The sequence below is a fragment of the Callithrix jacchus genome, chromosome 5 (genome assembly GCF_049354715.1).
Source record: "Callithrix jacchus isolate 240 chromosome 5, calJac240_pri, whole genome shotgun sequence".
NCBI lineage: Eukaryota > Metazoa > Chordata > Mammalia > Primates > Cebidae > Callithrix > Callithrix jacchus.
In genome coordinates this window covers 139,293,122-139,310,080 of record NC_133506.1, presented here as the reverse complement: position 1 = coordinate 139,310,080, position 16,959 = coordinate 139,293,122, and the positions used below count along the sequence as shown (strand labels likewise).

Here is a 16,959-nt window from a genome sequence, read left to right as displayed (position 1 = left end):
GGGATGATATCCGGAACTTACAAAGAACTCAAACCGATTTACAAGAAAAAAACAAACAAGCCCATTCAAAAATGGGCAAAGGATATGAACAGACACTTTACAAAAGAAGACATACATGAGGCCAACAAACATATGAAAAAATGCTCATCATCACTGGTCATCAGAGAAATGCAAATCAAAACTACATTGAGATACCATCTCACGCCAGTTAGAATGGCGATCATTAAAAACTCTGGAGACAACAGATGCTGGAGAAGATGTGGAGAAATAGGAACCGTTTTACACTGCTGGTGGGAGCGTAAATTAGTTCAACCATTGTGGAAGACAGTGTGGCGATTCCTCAAGTCCTTAGAAATAGAAATTCCATTTGACCCAGCTATCCCATTACTGGGTATATATCCAAAGGACTATAAGTTGTTTTACTATAAGGACACATGCACACCAATGTTCACTGCAGCACTGTTTACAATAGCAAAGACCTGGAACCAACCCAAATGCCCATCGATGATAGACTGGCCTGGGAAAATGTGGCACATATACACCATGAAATATTATGCAGCAATCAAAAATGATGAGTTCGTGTCCTTTGTAGGGACATGGATGAATCTGGAGAACATCATTCTCAGCAAACTGACACAAGAACAGAAAACGAAATACTGCATATTCTCATTCATAGGCGGGTGATGAACAATGAGAACACATGGACACAGGGAGGGGAGCACTACACACTGGGGTTTATTGGGGGGAATAGGGGAGGGACAGCGGGTGGGGGGAGCTGGAGAGGGATAGCATGGGGAGAAATGCCAGATGTGGGTGAAGGGGAGGAAGACAGCAAATCACACTGCCACATGTGTACCTATGCAACTATCTTGTATGTTCTGCACATGTACCCCCAAACCTAAAATGCAATAAAAAAGAAAAAGAAGAAAAAACAAGGTGAAAAGAAGGAAAAAAATTATATAAATTTTTATATAATAAACTTAGGTAAATTGTTAATTATTTGTATAATAGACAGCAATGTAAATGGCAAAACATTAATATTTACACTCACTCTTTAATCCTTTTGCCTCTTTTCGCCCTTTTTCTTCCTTGTCGGAATCATGCCTTTTCTGATATTTTTCTTTGGGTTCATTTTTTTTGGTCTCTTTGTCCTGAAAATGAGATGATATCCAAAACAAGAATGGATAAAGAGTTGACACTGTTTATTTATCTGAGAACGGAAAATACAGGTTTGTGGCTTCAGGGAACCACCCTTGTATACTGTTGTACATGATCACTGATCACTAAATTCTTTTCACACAAAAGGATTTTGCTTCCTCAGTCAACCATATAATTCACAAAATATTAAATTCAAAACTCAACACCGGTTTTTCTACCCTCTTCTAGGAATTTATTTAAAAGATAAAATTCTAAAAAAGTTTTCCATTCATAGTCTTAACCAACCATGACTATTTTTACTTCTCCATGTTCCCCGTTCTGGTCCTTATAGTTTTGCATGGATAATCTTTTTTAAAATTCATTTTTATTAACACTACAGATATTTTTACCTGACTGTATTCATTTTTATGTAGGGTTTTCTTCTCCACCGCATTTTCTAAACTGTTCTATTTTGCTACACTGACGTAATAATTAATATTTCAATAGTTCTAATAGTCCCCAAGTTGACACATCAATATTTCCTTAACCATTTCCTCTATGGCTAGAAAGTTAGACTGCTATCCATTTTTCATTAATGAAGACAATACTGCCATAAATAACTATGTATGCACAGCTTTTCCCTCTTTAAAATGATTTCCTTAAAATAAATTCCCCAAACTGGAAATAATGGATAAAAAGAAATGGTGTTTTTTTATAGTCCTTGATAAGTATTACATAAATATTCTCATAATTTGGAAAATATTTCCATTTTGCAAAGCCACATAAAAATAATTTTCATAACTGGTCAAATTCTTATTAAATGCATTTTTGCAAGCATTAAAAGACTTGTAATGTTAGTGTACTTTTGCCCTGTTGTTTAAGAAAATAGTGGTATACTGAAGACCACAGGGAAAATAACCAAGTAGGATGTGAAAAGCTAATAAAAGCACCTGATGAAGCTATAAACCTGAGTATACAGTGCTCCGTATATCATCTGAGTACCTCTAAAAACCATCCTGATTTTTGTTCAGAAATTAGCCTTTGATTTTCTAGTCATAATCATTTTAAGAGAAAACAAGCCAGAGACTAAGAGATAAGCCACAGGATCCAAAAGCTGGAGGAACTTCATTTATAACCACTTATGGTTATAACATTTTCTTACAGCTTGGCTGTTTCCCCTTCCTTGCTTGTGAAACGTCTTGACCACTCAACACGGGTTTTCTGATGCCTCCATGGCCCTTACCTCCTCGGCTGAGTCAGTGGACCGGAGGCTTCTCTCTTCCCCGCTCAACCTCCAGCCCTTTGGAGTTTGGGCAGACACAGGTGTCAGTTTCTCTAACTCTGCAGCACTTTTTCCTCTGTCTTGATTCCTCTGCTTTTTAGGCACAGTTTTCTTCTCTAAGAAAGTGTTCTTGTTCTCTAGCTTCCTGCTGTCTCTAGTGTCCTCAGACTTTCTCGAGGTCTTCTTTTTCCTCCTGCCTCTGACATCGGTATCCTCCTCAGCACTCAAGGCACTATCCAGGGGCTTTTCGAAGCTGCGCTCCAGCCCTGCGTCCTGCCCTGCTTTCTCTCTTGCACTTTTAGTTTTTTGTCTCTCTTCTCTGCTCTCAGAAAGTAGCCCTTCACTGTCATCCTCTGTAAAGGGCAAATCATTAAGTACACTTGATTCAGATTCCACCTGGGATTCGACCCATTTTTCTTTTTTTGTTTTTCTATTTTCTTTGAGATCTTCTCTTGTTTTCGTCTTTAAATCTCTTATTTCACCCTTTTTAACTTTCTTTAATTCCTTTGTTTCTTTTACTTCATCTTTTTTGGGCTTTTTGGACTCCTTTAGTTCTTCTCTGGCTTCCGAAATTCTTTTCTTTGTCCTTAAATCAAAAACTAAGCTTTCCAAGGAGCTCTCCAGGTCTGGTTTGGATTTGTCTTTTAGTTTTCCGGCCTTTGCCTTTTTCTTTTTCATATCATCTGGGCTTTTCTCTTCTCTCTGCCTTAATTTTTTCTTTTTCTTCTTTGGGGAAGTATCTTCTTTTGTCTCACTTTGCTGATCGCTATCAGAGTTTGCCTCAAATATGTCATTATTTAAGGATAGTTTCTAAAAAAAAAAAATTAAAATATTCATTAACATACTAATTTTAAAGGCTTTGAAAAGCAGTACCAATGAAATCTGGTAAGAATATTTTTTGTCCTAAGCAGAATCCCAACTTCTTAAAACTGCTTAACCAAGCTGAAATCATATGCCACCTCTATCTCTGACTTAGCAAACAGGTCTTGGTGATGAGGGCAAGTGTGAGTTTAGAAAGCAGGGGCACACAGAAACTCAATGCTGCTGAGTGCCTAACTCAAAGCAGGAGTGAGTGGACTCAGGTATGGTAGGTTGTAAATTATCTGAACTTCAATATTTCCAAAACCACCAAGAAAGTATTCTTTACAGGTTTTCTTGGCTGTCAACAAAGTAGTTACCAATGCAAACACAAAACGTTTTCTAAGACCCTGGGTCCCGCAATGTTCTTAAAATTGCTCCTAGATTTGATAGTTATGGAGCAAGACTGCACACAAATCTTACGTCTCAAATTCATGGGCTGTGTTATCTGAAATATTGCCTATGAAAAAACATTTTCCTATTTTAGAATTGAAAACCAGAAACCTAAGAATAAAGTACTTGTACAGACACAAAAACACTATGCTAAGTACTTTCAGTTCCCATTTCCCAAAACCACCTTATCCTAAATGACTTGGGGGTGAAAAGAAGGGAAGGAAATGATAGATATACTTTTTTCTTTTTTTTGAGACGGAGTCTCGTTCTGTTGCCCAGGCTGGAATGCAGTGGCGTGATCTTGGTTTACTGCAACCTCCACCTCCTGGGTTCAAGTGATTCTCCTGCTTCAGCCTCACGAGTAGCTGGGATTACAGGCGTGCACCACCATGCCCTACTAATTTTTGTATTTTCAGTAGAGATGGGGTTTCACCATGTTGGTCAGGGTGGTCTCGAACTCCTGATCTCAGATGATCCACCTGCCTTAGCCTCTCAAAGTGCTGGAATTACAGGTGTGAGCCACAGCGCCTAGCCAGAAAGATATACTTTAAAAATGTCTTCCCTACACTGCCTAAGAAATGGATGCCACCAATGTTAACAAGTGGGAATATGGTGGCGCTAGCTTAACCTTTCCAATCTCCCTGAATCACCTTATAAAAAACAAGGCAAGTAGGATAGCCAAACAAAATTCCCCCACAGACAGCTTTTAGTTTGGTAAGTCCCACGTCCACACCATGCAGGCCTTACCAATACTAAAACAGCAGTGAGGCTGGTACAGTGCGGACAGTCACTCAGGGGAAGCGAAGGCCACAATCTGGAAAGGCCCAGGCGGTTGGTGCCTGAGAGTACAGCAGTGGGGTGGGGCCGTGTGCGCATTGGGCAGGGAGAAGCGGGGAGGAGGCTGGCCCCTCCCAGGCCCTGCAAACTCCCAAAAGGGACCAGAGAAGCTCCCCTCAGGAATTCCAGGACCAAGCCCTACAAGGAGGAAAAACTGCTAGGATTAGATTCCAAACCAGGTAGGCCAGAGAAGACAGAAACAAAAGATCTAAAAAAAAATTTTTTAAGTTAGCTAGGCTAACTGACTACCCTAAAAACAATAAAAGCATGCCAAAAAGACATGTCCATAAAACAGTAGACACAAACAAAAACTTTGGAGCATCATGCAAAAAGACCCAAGTCACTTATTAGACAAAGAAACTCAATTGGTCATCAAGAGCAGTGTTTTGTGCCAGATGACAATGGATTAACATAATAAGACACCTGAGAAAAAAAATTTGTGCACCAAGGAATCTGCAACTGGTGTTCAGAGAGAAAAACTGCCAACAAACTAGGAAACACAAGAATTCAGCAAATTTTGTTCTCAAGAGCCTTTCCACCACAAAGGTGGGTTGTAAACTCTCGTGTCCACCCCCACTGGGGGCTGACGCTCCTGCCAGAGTCCACATTTGGAGAAGCCCTGTACTAAAGCATGAGCTTCAGATAACCAAAAATGACTGGGCAAACATCACCAGAAGGACTAGTGGAAAGCATTAATTGTGTATTTGCTTCTAGAACTGAGACTGAATGAGGTTTTAAGAGAGACTGTAGTACATGTGACTAAATGTTCTGACAAGGTACAGTGAAATAATGGGGAGAGGTGGTGAACATATTAAAGGAATATTATGCTTGCCCATTATAGTTATTAACTTAGTAAAGGACAGTACTTCAAATTAGATATAGAGGGAGAGAAAGGGCAGGGAGAAGATAGGTCCTACTTAATTTCTACTTTTATCCTTTAAACCACATTAAGTATTTTACATACTCAACAAAACTACATCAGCAAGGATGGGGAACCCTAAAACTGAATACAGACAGACAAATGAACCTGCTTATCAAATCGATAACAAAACCACACAGAAAAAAATCCAAGTAACTTCTGAACATTAAACAGTGAATATATTCTAAGAACAAAAAGAACTGCAAATAAATGTGGAACTTTATCAAATAGGTTGACAAATACTGTTTGTTGTTTGCAGTAGAAAGGGCATAGCAAATCTGGGGCTAATTTCTCTGTATTGTAAGATTTAGTAAATGAGGGTTATGACCAGAGTTCTCCTTGTAGGAAAAGGGAGAGCATGCAGGGTTCTGTGGTGACAGACTGAGTTACAGAGGTCAGCACAGATTTATTAAGGCTGGGATGTGCCACTGTGTCAAAAAGGAGAGCAGTACTACCCTGAGAGAGAGAGCACCAGGGCACAGGGGCTGGTATGAAGGGGTTCCCAGATAAATGTGCAACAGTTTTAGCACGAATAGTAACATGTTGAATAAAAGAATCTCTGAGAATCTACTGGTGCCAAAAATATCCCTATTTGTTTTCTGAATATGTATTAATAAAAGATTATTTTAAAGGAAGGGCAAAGAACAAATTTATTACTATATGGTAAAAAGTTTAAAAGAAAAATCAGGTTGGGCACAGTGGCTCATGCCTGTAATTCCAACACTTTGGGAGGCTGAGGTGCAAGGATCACTTGAGGCCAGGAGTTACCAGCCTGGTCAATAGAGACATACCCTGTCTCTAAAAAAAAAAAATAGCCAGGCATGGTGAAGTGTACCTACAGTCCCAGCTGCTTGGGAAGCTGAGGTGGGAGGGTTATCACTTGAGCCCAGGAGGCTGAAGCTGCAGTGGGCCATGACTGTGCTACTGCACTCCATCCTGGGTAACAGAAGCAAGATTCTGTATTTAAAAATAAATACATGAGAAGAAAAGAATAAATCATACATCTATATACAACCTGAAGGCAGCACAAGGGCAGAAAATAGATTTTACCCTATCTTTCTGTAACTGTAACTGTTTAAGGGTCTGGCCCATATGAGATACTTCATGTTTACTCAGAAAAGAAAAAAAAAAGCTAAAAATACTAAAGTGTAGACAAAACAGTTCAGGAGAAGTCCATTAGTGTTACATAACGTCACTCAAAGCTCACGACAGATCAGTAGTCACCTTACTTGTAGATTTTCAATAGTTTTAAAAATTGAAGAGCTGGACCATATCACACACATGGATATTTAATGGTACCTTCTTTGTTTTTATTTCAGCTTGAAATAACTCATGGTCAATTAGCCAGGTGTGGTGATTCATGCCTGTTGTTCAAGCTACAGTGACAAGGCCTTTAATAACATGTTTTAAAAATTATTAAGCACAATGAGCATGTATACTACATAAGTGTGCTCAGCACTCTAGTATATGGTCTAAGATGGGAAACTGAGGCTTAGAGGAATTTAGAGTAGCTGAGGTTAACTACCTAATCCAAGTTCACCCACTGAGTAATGATACAGCCAAGGAGCTATACTCTTAACCAGTTTCGAAAATCTATGCTACAATGGCAGGGCCTTTAATAATGTTTTTAAAGTTATTAAGCAAAATTCTCAGTACTTTTTATAATATTTATAAAGGAAATCCTTTACAAAATGAGTCCAGAATAAAGTAGAGACTTACATTGCCAATTCTTTTCTTTTAGTCATACTTCACTTTTCTCAGACGGATACCTGACCCCACCTTCCCAGCTCTTTCCCTAAAATCACTCATGTGTACATACTAATACACCTGTTTTACTAAGTGATTGCTTCACTCATAAACCTGTGCTGACCCAGTGTGTACTAGTTATGTAGTGTACACACATGCTCAGTAAATGCCAGCTGCTTCTGTTATTGCCATTATTATTATTAAGGACTACTACACACAGTCAAAACTAAGATTGTTTTGGTCATTTAAAAAAAAGACTAAGTATTTTAAAAAATATAGTTGAAACTTAAATTGTAGGGAGAAAGATCAACGTTTAGCCTATAAAATAAGTAATGAGAATCATTCTCTTAATGTGAGATATCTTCACTAGATAGTTCTAAGTTTTTGTTTTTTTTAAAAACCAGGTCCTCACCATATAATTTGTTTTAAATAGCAGAAAAAGCAGGCATAAGACATAGGTTAATAACACAGAATAAATATAAAATATACAAAAACAAGTTGCTCATATCATGAATGAACAAATGATAGTTTGGCATATCTCTTTTTTCTCCACTTTCACCTTACTCTTTTTTTCTTAATTGACTCAGACTGACCAGTGGGAACTCAGACTGACCAGTGGGACTTACTCTTAACTTAAAAGAAAATATCAATATTCATCTCCAAACAATTCTTGCTTGTCAATTATAACTGTAGGTTGGGTACAGAAGGAAGAACCCAGCAAAAATCACTGAAAGCACTCTGTGAGAACCAGCTATATGGAATTTACACTAAGGAATATTGTATACTTTATTATTTGTAAATTATTTACTACACTTTAAAAGAATTAAAATTTACAATAAACTGATGTACATAAAAACAAATATGAGACAAAACATGGTACCTGAATGTCCTTCCTAACTGCTTTGGCTTTGTTCTCTGCAATCTTCTTCCTAAATTCAAGAAGCACCTCTTTACAGTCCTCCAGGTGAACCTCAGGCTCCCAGGTGTCGTCATCTGATGTATAGCCTTTCCAGCGAACTTTGTAAAGAACTTTACCCTGTTATAGAAAATAAAAGCACGCAAATAAAGGAGGTCACTAACTTGATTAAATTTCCAAAAAACAAACTGCTGAGAAGACATGAAAGAACTTGAAAGCTGCTTCTAAATGGAAATTATCACATTATAAAGTACACCCATCTCCTGAGAAAAGTGGCTTAAGAAAAAAAGTATCAGCCGGGTGCTATGGCTCATTAATCTCCAGCACTTTGGGAGGTCAAGGTGGGCAGACTGCTTGAGCCCAGGAGTTTGAGAACAGCCTGGTCAATATGTTGAAACCTTGTCTCTATTAAAAATACAACAATTATGGTGGCATGTGCCTGTAGTCCCAGCTACCTGTGAGGCTGAGGCAGGAGAATGCTTGAATCCAGGAGGTGGAGGTTGTAGTGAGCGGGGATTGGGCCACTGCAGCCTGGGCAAAACAGCAGGACTCCATCTCAAAAAACAAACAAACAAACAAAAAAACTGTGGTCCCAGTTACTTGGGAGGCTGAGGTGGAAGAATCACTTAAGCCCAGGAGGCAGAGGTTGCAGTGAACCGAAATGGCACCACTGCCTTCCAGCCTGGGCAACAGAGCCAGACCCTGGAGTGGAAAAAAAGAGAGAGAAAAAAGAAAAGAAAAAGCAGTGTCACTGATCTATTTTTCATAAACCAAAACTGAGGTCCTATTTTGATTCCATAAAATGGTGTGTAATACTTCAAAAGCAATGAAAAATAGGAAGAACCAAATAAAAGTCATCCATAGATACTGATAACAATTTGATCTATTTCCTTCACCTACTATGTTTATTAACACATATTTAGAATGTGTTAAAAACATTAGGCTAACTTTTAATATTGCTTTTTCACTTATGTATCAATCACTTTTTGTTATATCACTTTTCAAAAATACAACTTTTAGTGACTTAAAATTATTTCATCATACAAATATAACAAAAAATACTACAAGAATGCTCCCTTTGTTACAATAGTTGTTTAGGCCGTTTCCATTTTTCTGTATTCATAAATAAAGCCGAAATATCCCTGTGTATCTGTGATTAAGTCATTAGAATAAATTCTCAGAAAGGAGAGTAATGAGGTAAAAAACCTAGCCATTTCCAGGGTTGGTGGCACCCAGGCATGGTGGTGCACACCTGGAGACCCAGATACTTGACAGGCTGTAGTGGGAGGATCCCTTAAACCCGAAAGTTCGAAGCTAGCCTGAACAACATACTGAAATCCTGTCTCAAAAATAATAATAAAGTAAAATAAAAATAAAAACCTATGGTAAATTTTTTTTTTTTTTGAGAGGGAGTCTTGCTCTGTCACCAGGCTGGAGTGCAGTGTCGTGATCTTGGCTCACTGCAACCTCCGCCTCCCACATTCAAGTGAGTCTCCTGTCTCAGCCTCCCACGTAGTTGGGACTACAGGCTCATGCCTCCATCCCCAGCTAATTTTTGTATTTTTAGTAGACACGGGGTTTCACCATGTTGAACAGGGTGGTCTCGAACTCCTGACCTCAAGTGGGAGGACCTCAAGGCTCCTCCCGCCTGAGCCTCCCAAAGTGCTGGGATTACAGGTGTGAGCCACTGCGCCCGCCACCCCCCAGGGTTAATTTTAAAGTTTAAGATGTTCTTGCCGGGCACGGTGGTGCATGCCTGTAGTCCCAGCTACTCAGGAGGCTGAGGCTGGAGGATCTCTTGAGTCCAGGAGTTCTAAGCTGTAGTGCACTATGCCTATCGGGTGTCTGTACTAAGTTCGGCAAAAAATATGGTGACCTCCCGGGAGCGGGGGACCACCAGGTTGCCTAAGGAGGGGTGAACTGGCCCAGGTCAGAAATGGAGCAGGTCAAAACTCCTGTGCTGATCTGTAGTGGGATTGTGCTGTGAATAGCCACTGTACTCCAGCCTGGGCAACATAGCGAGACCCCGTCTCTTACAAAAAAAAAAAAAAAAAGATGTTCTGTGTGATAACAGTCCACCATATTCTCAATTTTGCTGGCTTTCTGAATAAATCTGTTTTTCTCTCACCAATCCTCGTCTCTTGTGTCTGGTTTTTGAGTGGCAACCAGCCAAATCTGGGTCCAGCTAGATTCTTTGATATGCTACCAAAAGCACAAACAAAAGAAAAAGATAGATAAACTGTATTTTATCAAAATTAAAAACCTGGCCAGGCGCAATGGCTCACATATGTAATTTCAGTACTTTGGGAAACCGAGGCGTCCGAATCACCTCAGGTTAGGAGTTTGAGACCAGCCTGACCAAACTGGTGAAACCCCGTCTCTACTAAAAACACAAAAACTAGCCGGGTGTGGTGGCGGGGGCCTGTAATCCCAGCAGCTTGGGAGGCTGAAGCAGGAAAATCATTTGAACCCAGGAGGCAGAGGTTGCAGAGAGCCGAGATTGCACCATTGCACTCCAACCCGGGCGACAGGGCGAGACTCCATCTCGAAAAAAAAAAAAATAACAAAACTTTTGGGCATCAAAGGACATTATCATCAGGTGAAAAGATAACCCACAGAATGGGAAAAGTATCTGCAAATCATATATCTGATAAAGAATTAATATCCAGAATATATAAACACAACTTTTGAAAAGATGCTCAACATCATTAGTCCTTAGGGAAATGCAAATCAAAACCACAAAATGAGACACTACTTCACAACTTTAAATGGCCATTAAAAAAAAACAAAACAGAAAATAGTGAGTGTTAGTAAGGACGTAGATAAATTGGAATCTTCTTACATTGGTGTTAGGAATGTAAAATAGTACAGCTGCTATGCAAAACTGTCAGGCAGTTTCTCAAAAATTTAAACATAGAATCATCCTATGACCCAGCAATTGCAAAGGTAGTTCGTATTTTCAATTCCAAAAGGATTGAAACAAATATTCAAACAAATATTTGTACACCAAAGTTCACTGCAGCATTATTCACAATAGCCAAAAGGTGGAAGCAACCCGAGTATCTGTTGATGAATGAATAAAATGTGGTCTTCCCATACAGGATTATTCAGCCCTAAAAAGGAAAGACATCCTGACACATGCTGTAACATAGATGAATCCTGAAAATATTATGCTAGCAAAACACAAATGGCTATTTATGATTCCACTTACATGAGGTACTTAGAATAGGCAAATTCAATGAGACAGAAAATACATTAGAGGCTACCAGGGACTTGAGGTACACAGGATGGGTACTCTTCAATCACACCCACACTGTCCTTAAATCATTCAGCCATCTGTGTAAAAAGACCAAGTACCAGTACTGTTTAATGACTACAGAGTCTCTGGAAAGATGAAAAGGTTTTAGAAATAGTAGTGTTGTCTGCACAACTGAGTGAATGCAATTAATGCTGCTGAACAATACACTTAGAAATGGTTAATTTTATGCTATGTATACATAATCATGATAAAACACTTTAAGTTACCTGTTGTGTCTTTTACCCATCTTCTTGCTCTTCTATAAGAATATCCCTTTCTAATACTTTTTAAGGTTATTAAATTTTTGTAATACATATTTCAAAATTTTGCTTCTTCAGATTTCTGGTTTAACTTTTCTGCTCAATACCTAATCTCACTGAGAATCAAGAATACAAAACTTGACTGTCAATATGAACTGCAGAGCACCATTCTAGCCGCACACTTAACACTTGCCCTATTTTCTTCCCACCACCACCAAGGCAATAAACTTTCCAAGCAGAGTGCCAAGAACTGCTCCCTCCCATTTTACCCTTCAATCATACCCACACTGCCCTTCAATCATTAACTGTGTAGAAAGATCAAGTACGAACACTAAGCAGAATATGAACTCAAGAAATTCCAGAAAAAGAACAGATTCAAAATCTTAACCCTTTTTTTTTTTTGAGATAGAATCTTGCTCAGTCTCCCGGCTGGAGTGCAGGGGTGTGATCTCGGTTCACTGCAACCTCTGCCTTCCCGGCTCAAGCAATATCCCTCTCTTAGCCTTCCAGGTAGCTGGGACTACAGGCGGGCACCACCATGCTTGGCTAATTTGTATTTTAGTAGAGATGGGTTTCACCACATTGGCTAGCCAACACAAAAGGCTATTCGATCTCCTGGTCTTGATCTCCTGACCTTGTGATCTGCCTGTTGGTCTCTATCTCCTGACCTGGTGATTTGCTGCCCTTCCTTGGCTTCCCAAAGTGCTGCGATTACAGGCATGAGCCATCATGCCCAGACTCAAAACCTTAACTTTTAAAGATAAGCCTGAAAAGCCTTAAAATGTTCAAGTAATAGTTAAGAGAATATCAATACAGTTTTACTGTTCAGCTACATTAAATGGGTAGGAAGATGGTGATTTTATCCATTGAGAATATATGTGTATTATTTTGGGGAAAATAACATAGAAGGAAAACTACTGTATACAACTTTGTAAGAGCTTCTGTAAAGGCATAATTAAAACTGAAAAAATTAAAGGTGAGACAGCACAGTTAAGAAGTTTGTATGAATGGGGAAAAAGAAATCTTAGTCAATAGTATGCAGAACTGCCTAAAAGAAAGCAATATGTTTGGTTTTAAAACAAACATCATACAAAGAGTTATTATCACACAGTGAATGAATACACTAATTTTATCAGTAACAGGTCATGGGAACAAAAATGATCTTGTTTGTGTATGTGCATAAAAATAGAGGCAAATGCGTTATTCAACATAGCCCTTAAGAGAATGCCACTTTCAAATGGGCCAGAAAAAAATGTATATACACAGAGAAAAAAGATAAATAGATAAATGATTAACAACTGGAGAATCTGGGTGAAGGTATATGAGTCTATCTAATTCTTGCAACAATTCTGATAATTTTTAAATTATCAGAAATGCACTGAAGACCAGAAAACTACCTTTTACATTAACGCAGTTATAAATCTAATGCTAGTTACCAAGAAATTTGATCTAATTGATGAGGAGGGTATTAAGAAAAATTTTCAAGTATTAAGGAGCATATCTTAATTATAGCTCCAGATTTAATTTACTGATAATTGTTAGCCTTTACTTCAGCAGTTGTGCCTCATTCATTCACTCATTCAACAAATAGCTACTGAATGTGGTCACCATGTTTCAGGAACCTTTTGAGTTTTAGGAGCACTGCAGTATGAAATCCCGGAATTTCAAATTTAGATAAAATTTCTGAATTTCACATCTCTGTATAGGAGTCATGTAGATCCAAATATTGTCCAGGGTTTTGTCATATATTAGGAAACTGCATGATAGCCCTGGGATTTATAAATTTGACTTCAAAATTCCAAAAGTAGTCTATTTTCCTTTAGCCTAATCAGTGAGCCAAACTAAAAGGCAGGCCCCTATTCTACCAGGTCATATACACTAGAGCAACAGTTTAAAATGTTTGTTTAAAAAAACTGGCCTGGTGCAGTGGCTCACACCTATAAATCTCAGCACTTTGGGAGGCCAAGGGTGGAGGATCACTTGAGCCCAGGAGTTTGAGAACAGCCTGGACAACATAGGGAGACCCAATCTCTATAAAACATTAAAATATTAGTTGAGGTAGGGCACACCTATGGTCCCAGCTACTCAAGAAGCTGAGGTGGGAGGCCTGTTTGAGCTGGATGGTCAAGGCTGCAGGGAGCCATGATCATGCCAATGCACTCCAGTCTGGGCAACAGAGAACCTGTCTCAAGAGAGAAAAAAAAAAAGGAAATTAACCAATATGCATTATTAGAATTTAATTCTCTGCTTACTCTACTACCCCAAGTAAATTATAAATAATAATATATGGGTTGGAATGGTGGTGTGTGTATATATTTCCACAGTTCTTATGTTCATTATTCATACATATAGTTAGAATCAAGAAATATTATGAATTAGTAAAAAGTGAATCAACTCTAAGTGTTTCTGATTATAAATTTTAAATCCCTAGACTATAAGGAGGCCTAACAAACCACTAGCAGGACCCTTAAGTTTGTCGATGGCTAGGTGGCTAACCAACTAGCTGGCTCTGCAGTAAAAGAGAAAACTATCTTAGCCCTGTTCTGCTAATACCTTTTGTATTAGTCTGTTCTCATAGTGCTATGAAAAAATACCCAAGACTGAGTAATTTATAAAGGAAAGATGCTTACTTGACTCAGTTCAGTGTGGCTGGGGAGGCCTCAGGAAACCTATAATCATGGCAGAAGGCAAAGAAGCAGGCACCTTCTTCACAGGGTGGCAGGACCGAGTGAATGCAAGCAGGGGAAATGCCAGAGGCTTATTATAAAATCACCAAATTGAGACTCACTATCACCAGAACAGCACTGGGGGAACCACCCCTATGATCCTACCTTCACCTGGTCCCTCCCTTGACATGTGGGAATTATGGGGAATACAATTCAAGATGAGATTCTGGATGGGGACACAGCCAAACCATATCACCTTCATCTTACAAATCACTCCTTCACAAGAGCACCTAAAAGTGCAGGAACTTTAACTCAAACTTACAGCACTAAAGAATAACTGCCTTACACATATATGATCTTTAGTTTCACCCTCTTTAGACTGGTGAGGCCTTAGGTATACAGTGCTTACATTTCTTTGAGGCTGGCAAAATTAAAAACTTAATGAATGAATGAATCTTAATTCTAAAGATTTTATCCTTCTAGCCAAATATTTTTCAAATACCTTCTGTGCGAAAAGTATTGTGTTAAATGCAGGTGATATGAAACAGTCTAACAGTGGCTCCTTCTTTCACCTCAAGGTGCTTACAATATATTTGGACAAATTATACATAAAAACATTTCTATCTTTATTGCAAATGACAATATTAATGACATCAGATCTTAATTACTGAACTCCCCAAATACAGGAAAAGTTTCCACTGTCAGCACCTGTGTATGCTTCAATTAATTTCTATTGTCCGGACCTAACACAGCACCTGGCATACAGTAATTGAAAAACAATGCTGAATGAATGGGCAAAAAATTGACACAAGGCAACATGTGACCAATGGGAAATAACAGACAATGAAAATACAACACGGAGAATGACCACTGTGGGGCCCTTTGGTTACCTCACACCCATCTACAGAAACAGATTATTTTCTTATTGTTTCCCCTTGGATTGAAGAAGCCCACATGCAGCAAGAGAGACAAAGAACAATATTGGCTTAAATGCCTATATTGAGGTCAACACAAAAAGTAAAAAGGGCAGAGATGAGAAAACTCCTCACTCTGCAGAGATTAGGGTCAAAAAAGGCTTTCCCAGGGAACTAGACCCCGAGGCCTTGAAACATTAAGATTTCACCAGAAGAGGGCAGAGAACGGTCCAGGCCAGGAGGACACTAAACACCAACGCATGGTGTGATGAATTCGAAGTATTTCTGTGTGGCTGCGATTTACACAACGCGTGGAGGAGAGAGGGATAATGCTGGCCAGGTTCTGAAGGCCTTTAAATGCCACCCTCTGGGGGAGATTGAGATTTCACTCCGAGGGGAAATGAGAATTCCATAAGATTTTAAACCAGGAACGAGTTGGTTACGATTTTGGAAAACACTGGAACGAAGGAGTGGACAATGAACCATGACAAGACGCGATACTTCACTATCGTACCACTCCGAAGAGCAGCAGCTCCAACCATGTACCCAAATACTGAGGACCACAGAAGTCCGTCACCAGCTGCCTGCAGCCTTGTCATCACCACACACCGCATCCCAAACTGCTGCGTCCCTTCAGCCAAAACAATCCTCCAAAACTTGCTGAAGCTTCCCTCACAGACTCGGCCCTAGGAGTGCACTGGGAAATGTCACTTCGCTTTTCCCACGATTTCGCGGGCTTGCGTCGAGCTCGTCATGTTTCTCCCCCGCTCGCGTTTTGGGTCTGCCCGTGCAGTTTCCAGCTCGCGTCCTCCCCGCTGGGCCCGCAGATCCCCGCCCAGCCTCGCGTCGGGGCCCCTCCACGTACCCCCTCCGTCTTCATGTCCAGGATCTTCTCCACTTCGAACACATCTTCCCCGTCCTCCTCACTGTCACCAACGGCCTCCGCTCCTCTCGGGGCTGCGTCGTTCTCACCCGCTACTCCAACTCCTTCTTCGACTTCGGCCAACTCCACCGTGCTGTCGGCAGCTGACACAGGTACTGCGGTCACGCTCGCTCCCTCCGGAGCCGGCTCCATCCTAGAAGCTCCGTAAACAGCCGAGAAAACCCGCTGCGACACACACCCAGCAGCTCCTAGCGTTCCGCGCTCGGCCCTACTCCGCTTCAGCGGCGTGACGGAAGCAGACCAATGGTGAGCTTGGGACCCTAGAGTGACAGGCACGAAAACCAATCATGTAAAGGCGGGCGCGGCGTAGCCTCGCGTAGCCCAAGGGAAGTAGGTGGGCGGGGCGCGGGGCGCCCGAACGGAAGAACGTAGGGGCGTTCTGGGGGTGTGGCGGAAAAGGTCAAGGGTGAGAGAGAAGAGGGCGAGGCTGCAGAGCCGCACGACGCTTGGGAGGGCTAGGGTGGATCCGGCGGATGGCGTCCCACGGTCGAGGGCGGCCCCGAGGACTTGACAGTGCCGGATCCCCGGGCAGGGAAGCCTCAGGCGCGGAAGTCCGGGAGGGCCAGAGCCGGGGACTTTCTAGGAAAGGGAACTCCGCTGCTGCCAAAACCCCAGCCGAGCGAAACGGGTTCCCAGAAGTCATATATGATTTAGCACGTGTGGATGATCCAATCAAATATAACTCATAGTGCTCTTATATTTTAATGAGTGTTGTTTAAAGTCAAGGAAATTTAGCGGCCTAAAAAGCATCCATTTTCCAAGTTCTAGCACCCTTTGCGTTTTCATTGAA

The 16,959-nt window shown here is 40.5% G+C and overlaps 1 protein-coding gene across 2 annotated transcripts in view; it reads right to left on the bottom strand.

The window, feature by feature from the left end:
- The window catches only part of MPHOSPH8 (M-phase phosphoprotein 8), a 52,593-nt gene extending 36,209 nt beyond the window's left edge, over nt 1–16,384 (bottom strand). For both annotated transcript variants that reach the window (XM_002748873.6, XM_017972982.4), the window contains exons 1-4: nt 16,092–16,384; nt 8,053–8,208; nt 2,381–3,229; nt 1,052–1,151 (exon numbers count right to left, since the gene is read on the bottom strand). In XM_002748873.6, the coding sequence (XP_002748919.1) occupies nt 1,052–1,151; nt 2,381–3,229; nt 8,053–8,208; nt 16,092–16,301 (1,315 nt within the window). In that variant the 5' untranslated portion in view covers nt 16,302–16,384. The remainder of the gene's footprint in view (nt 1–1,051; nt 1,152–2,380; nt 3,230–8,052; nt 8,209–16,091) is intronic.
- Nucleotides 16,385–16,959: the final 575 nt, after the last annotated feature.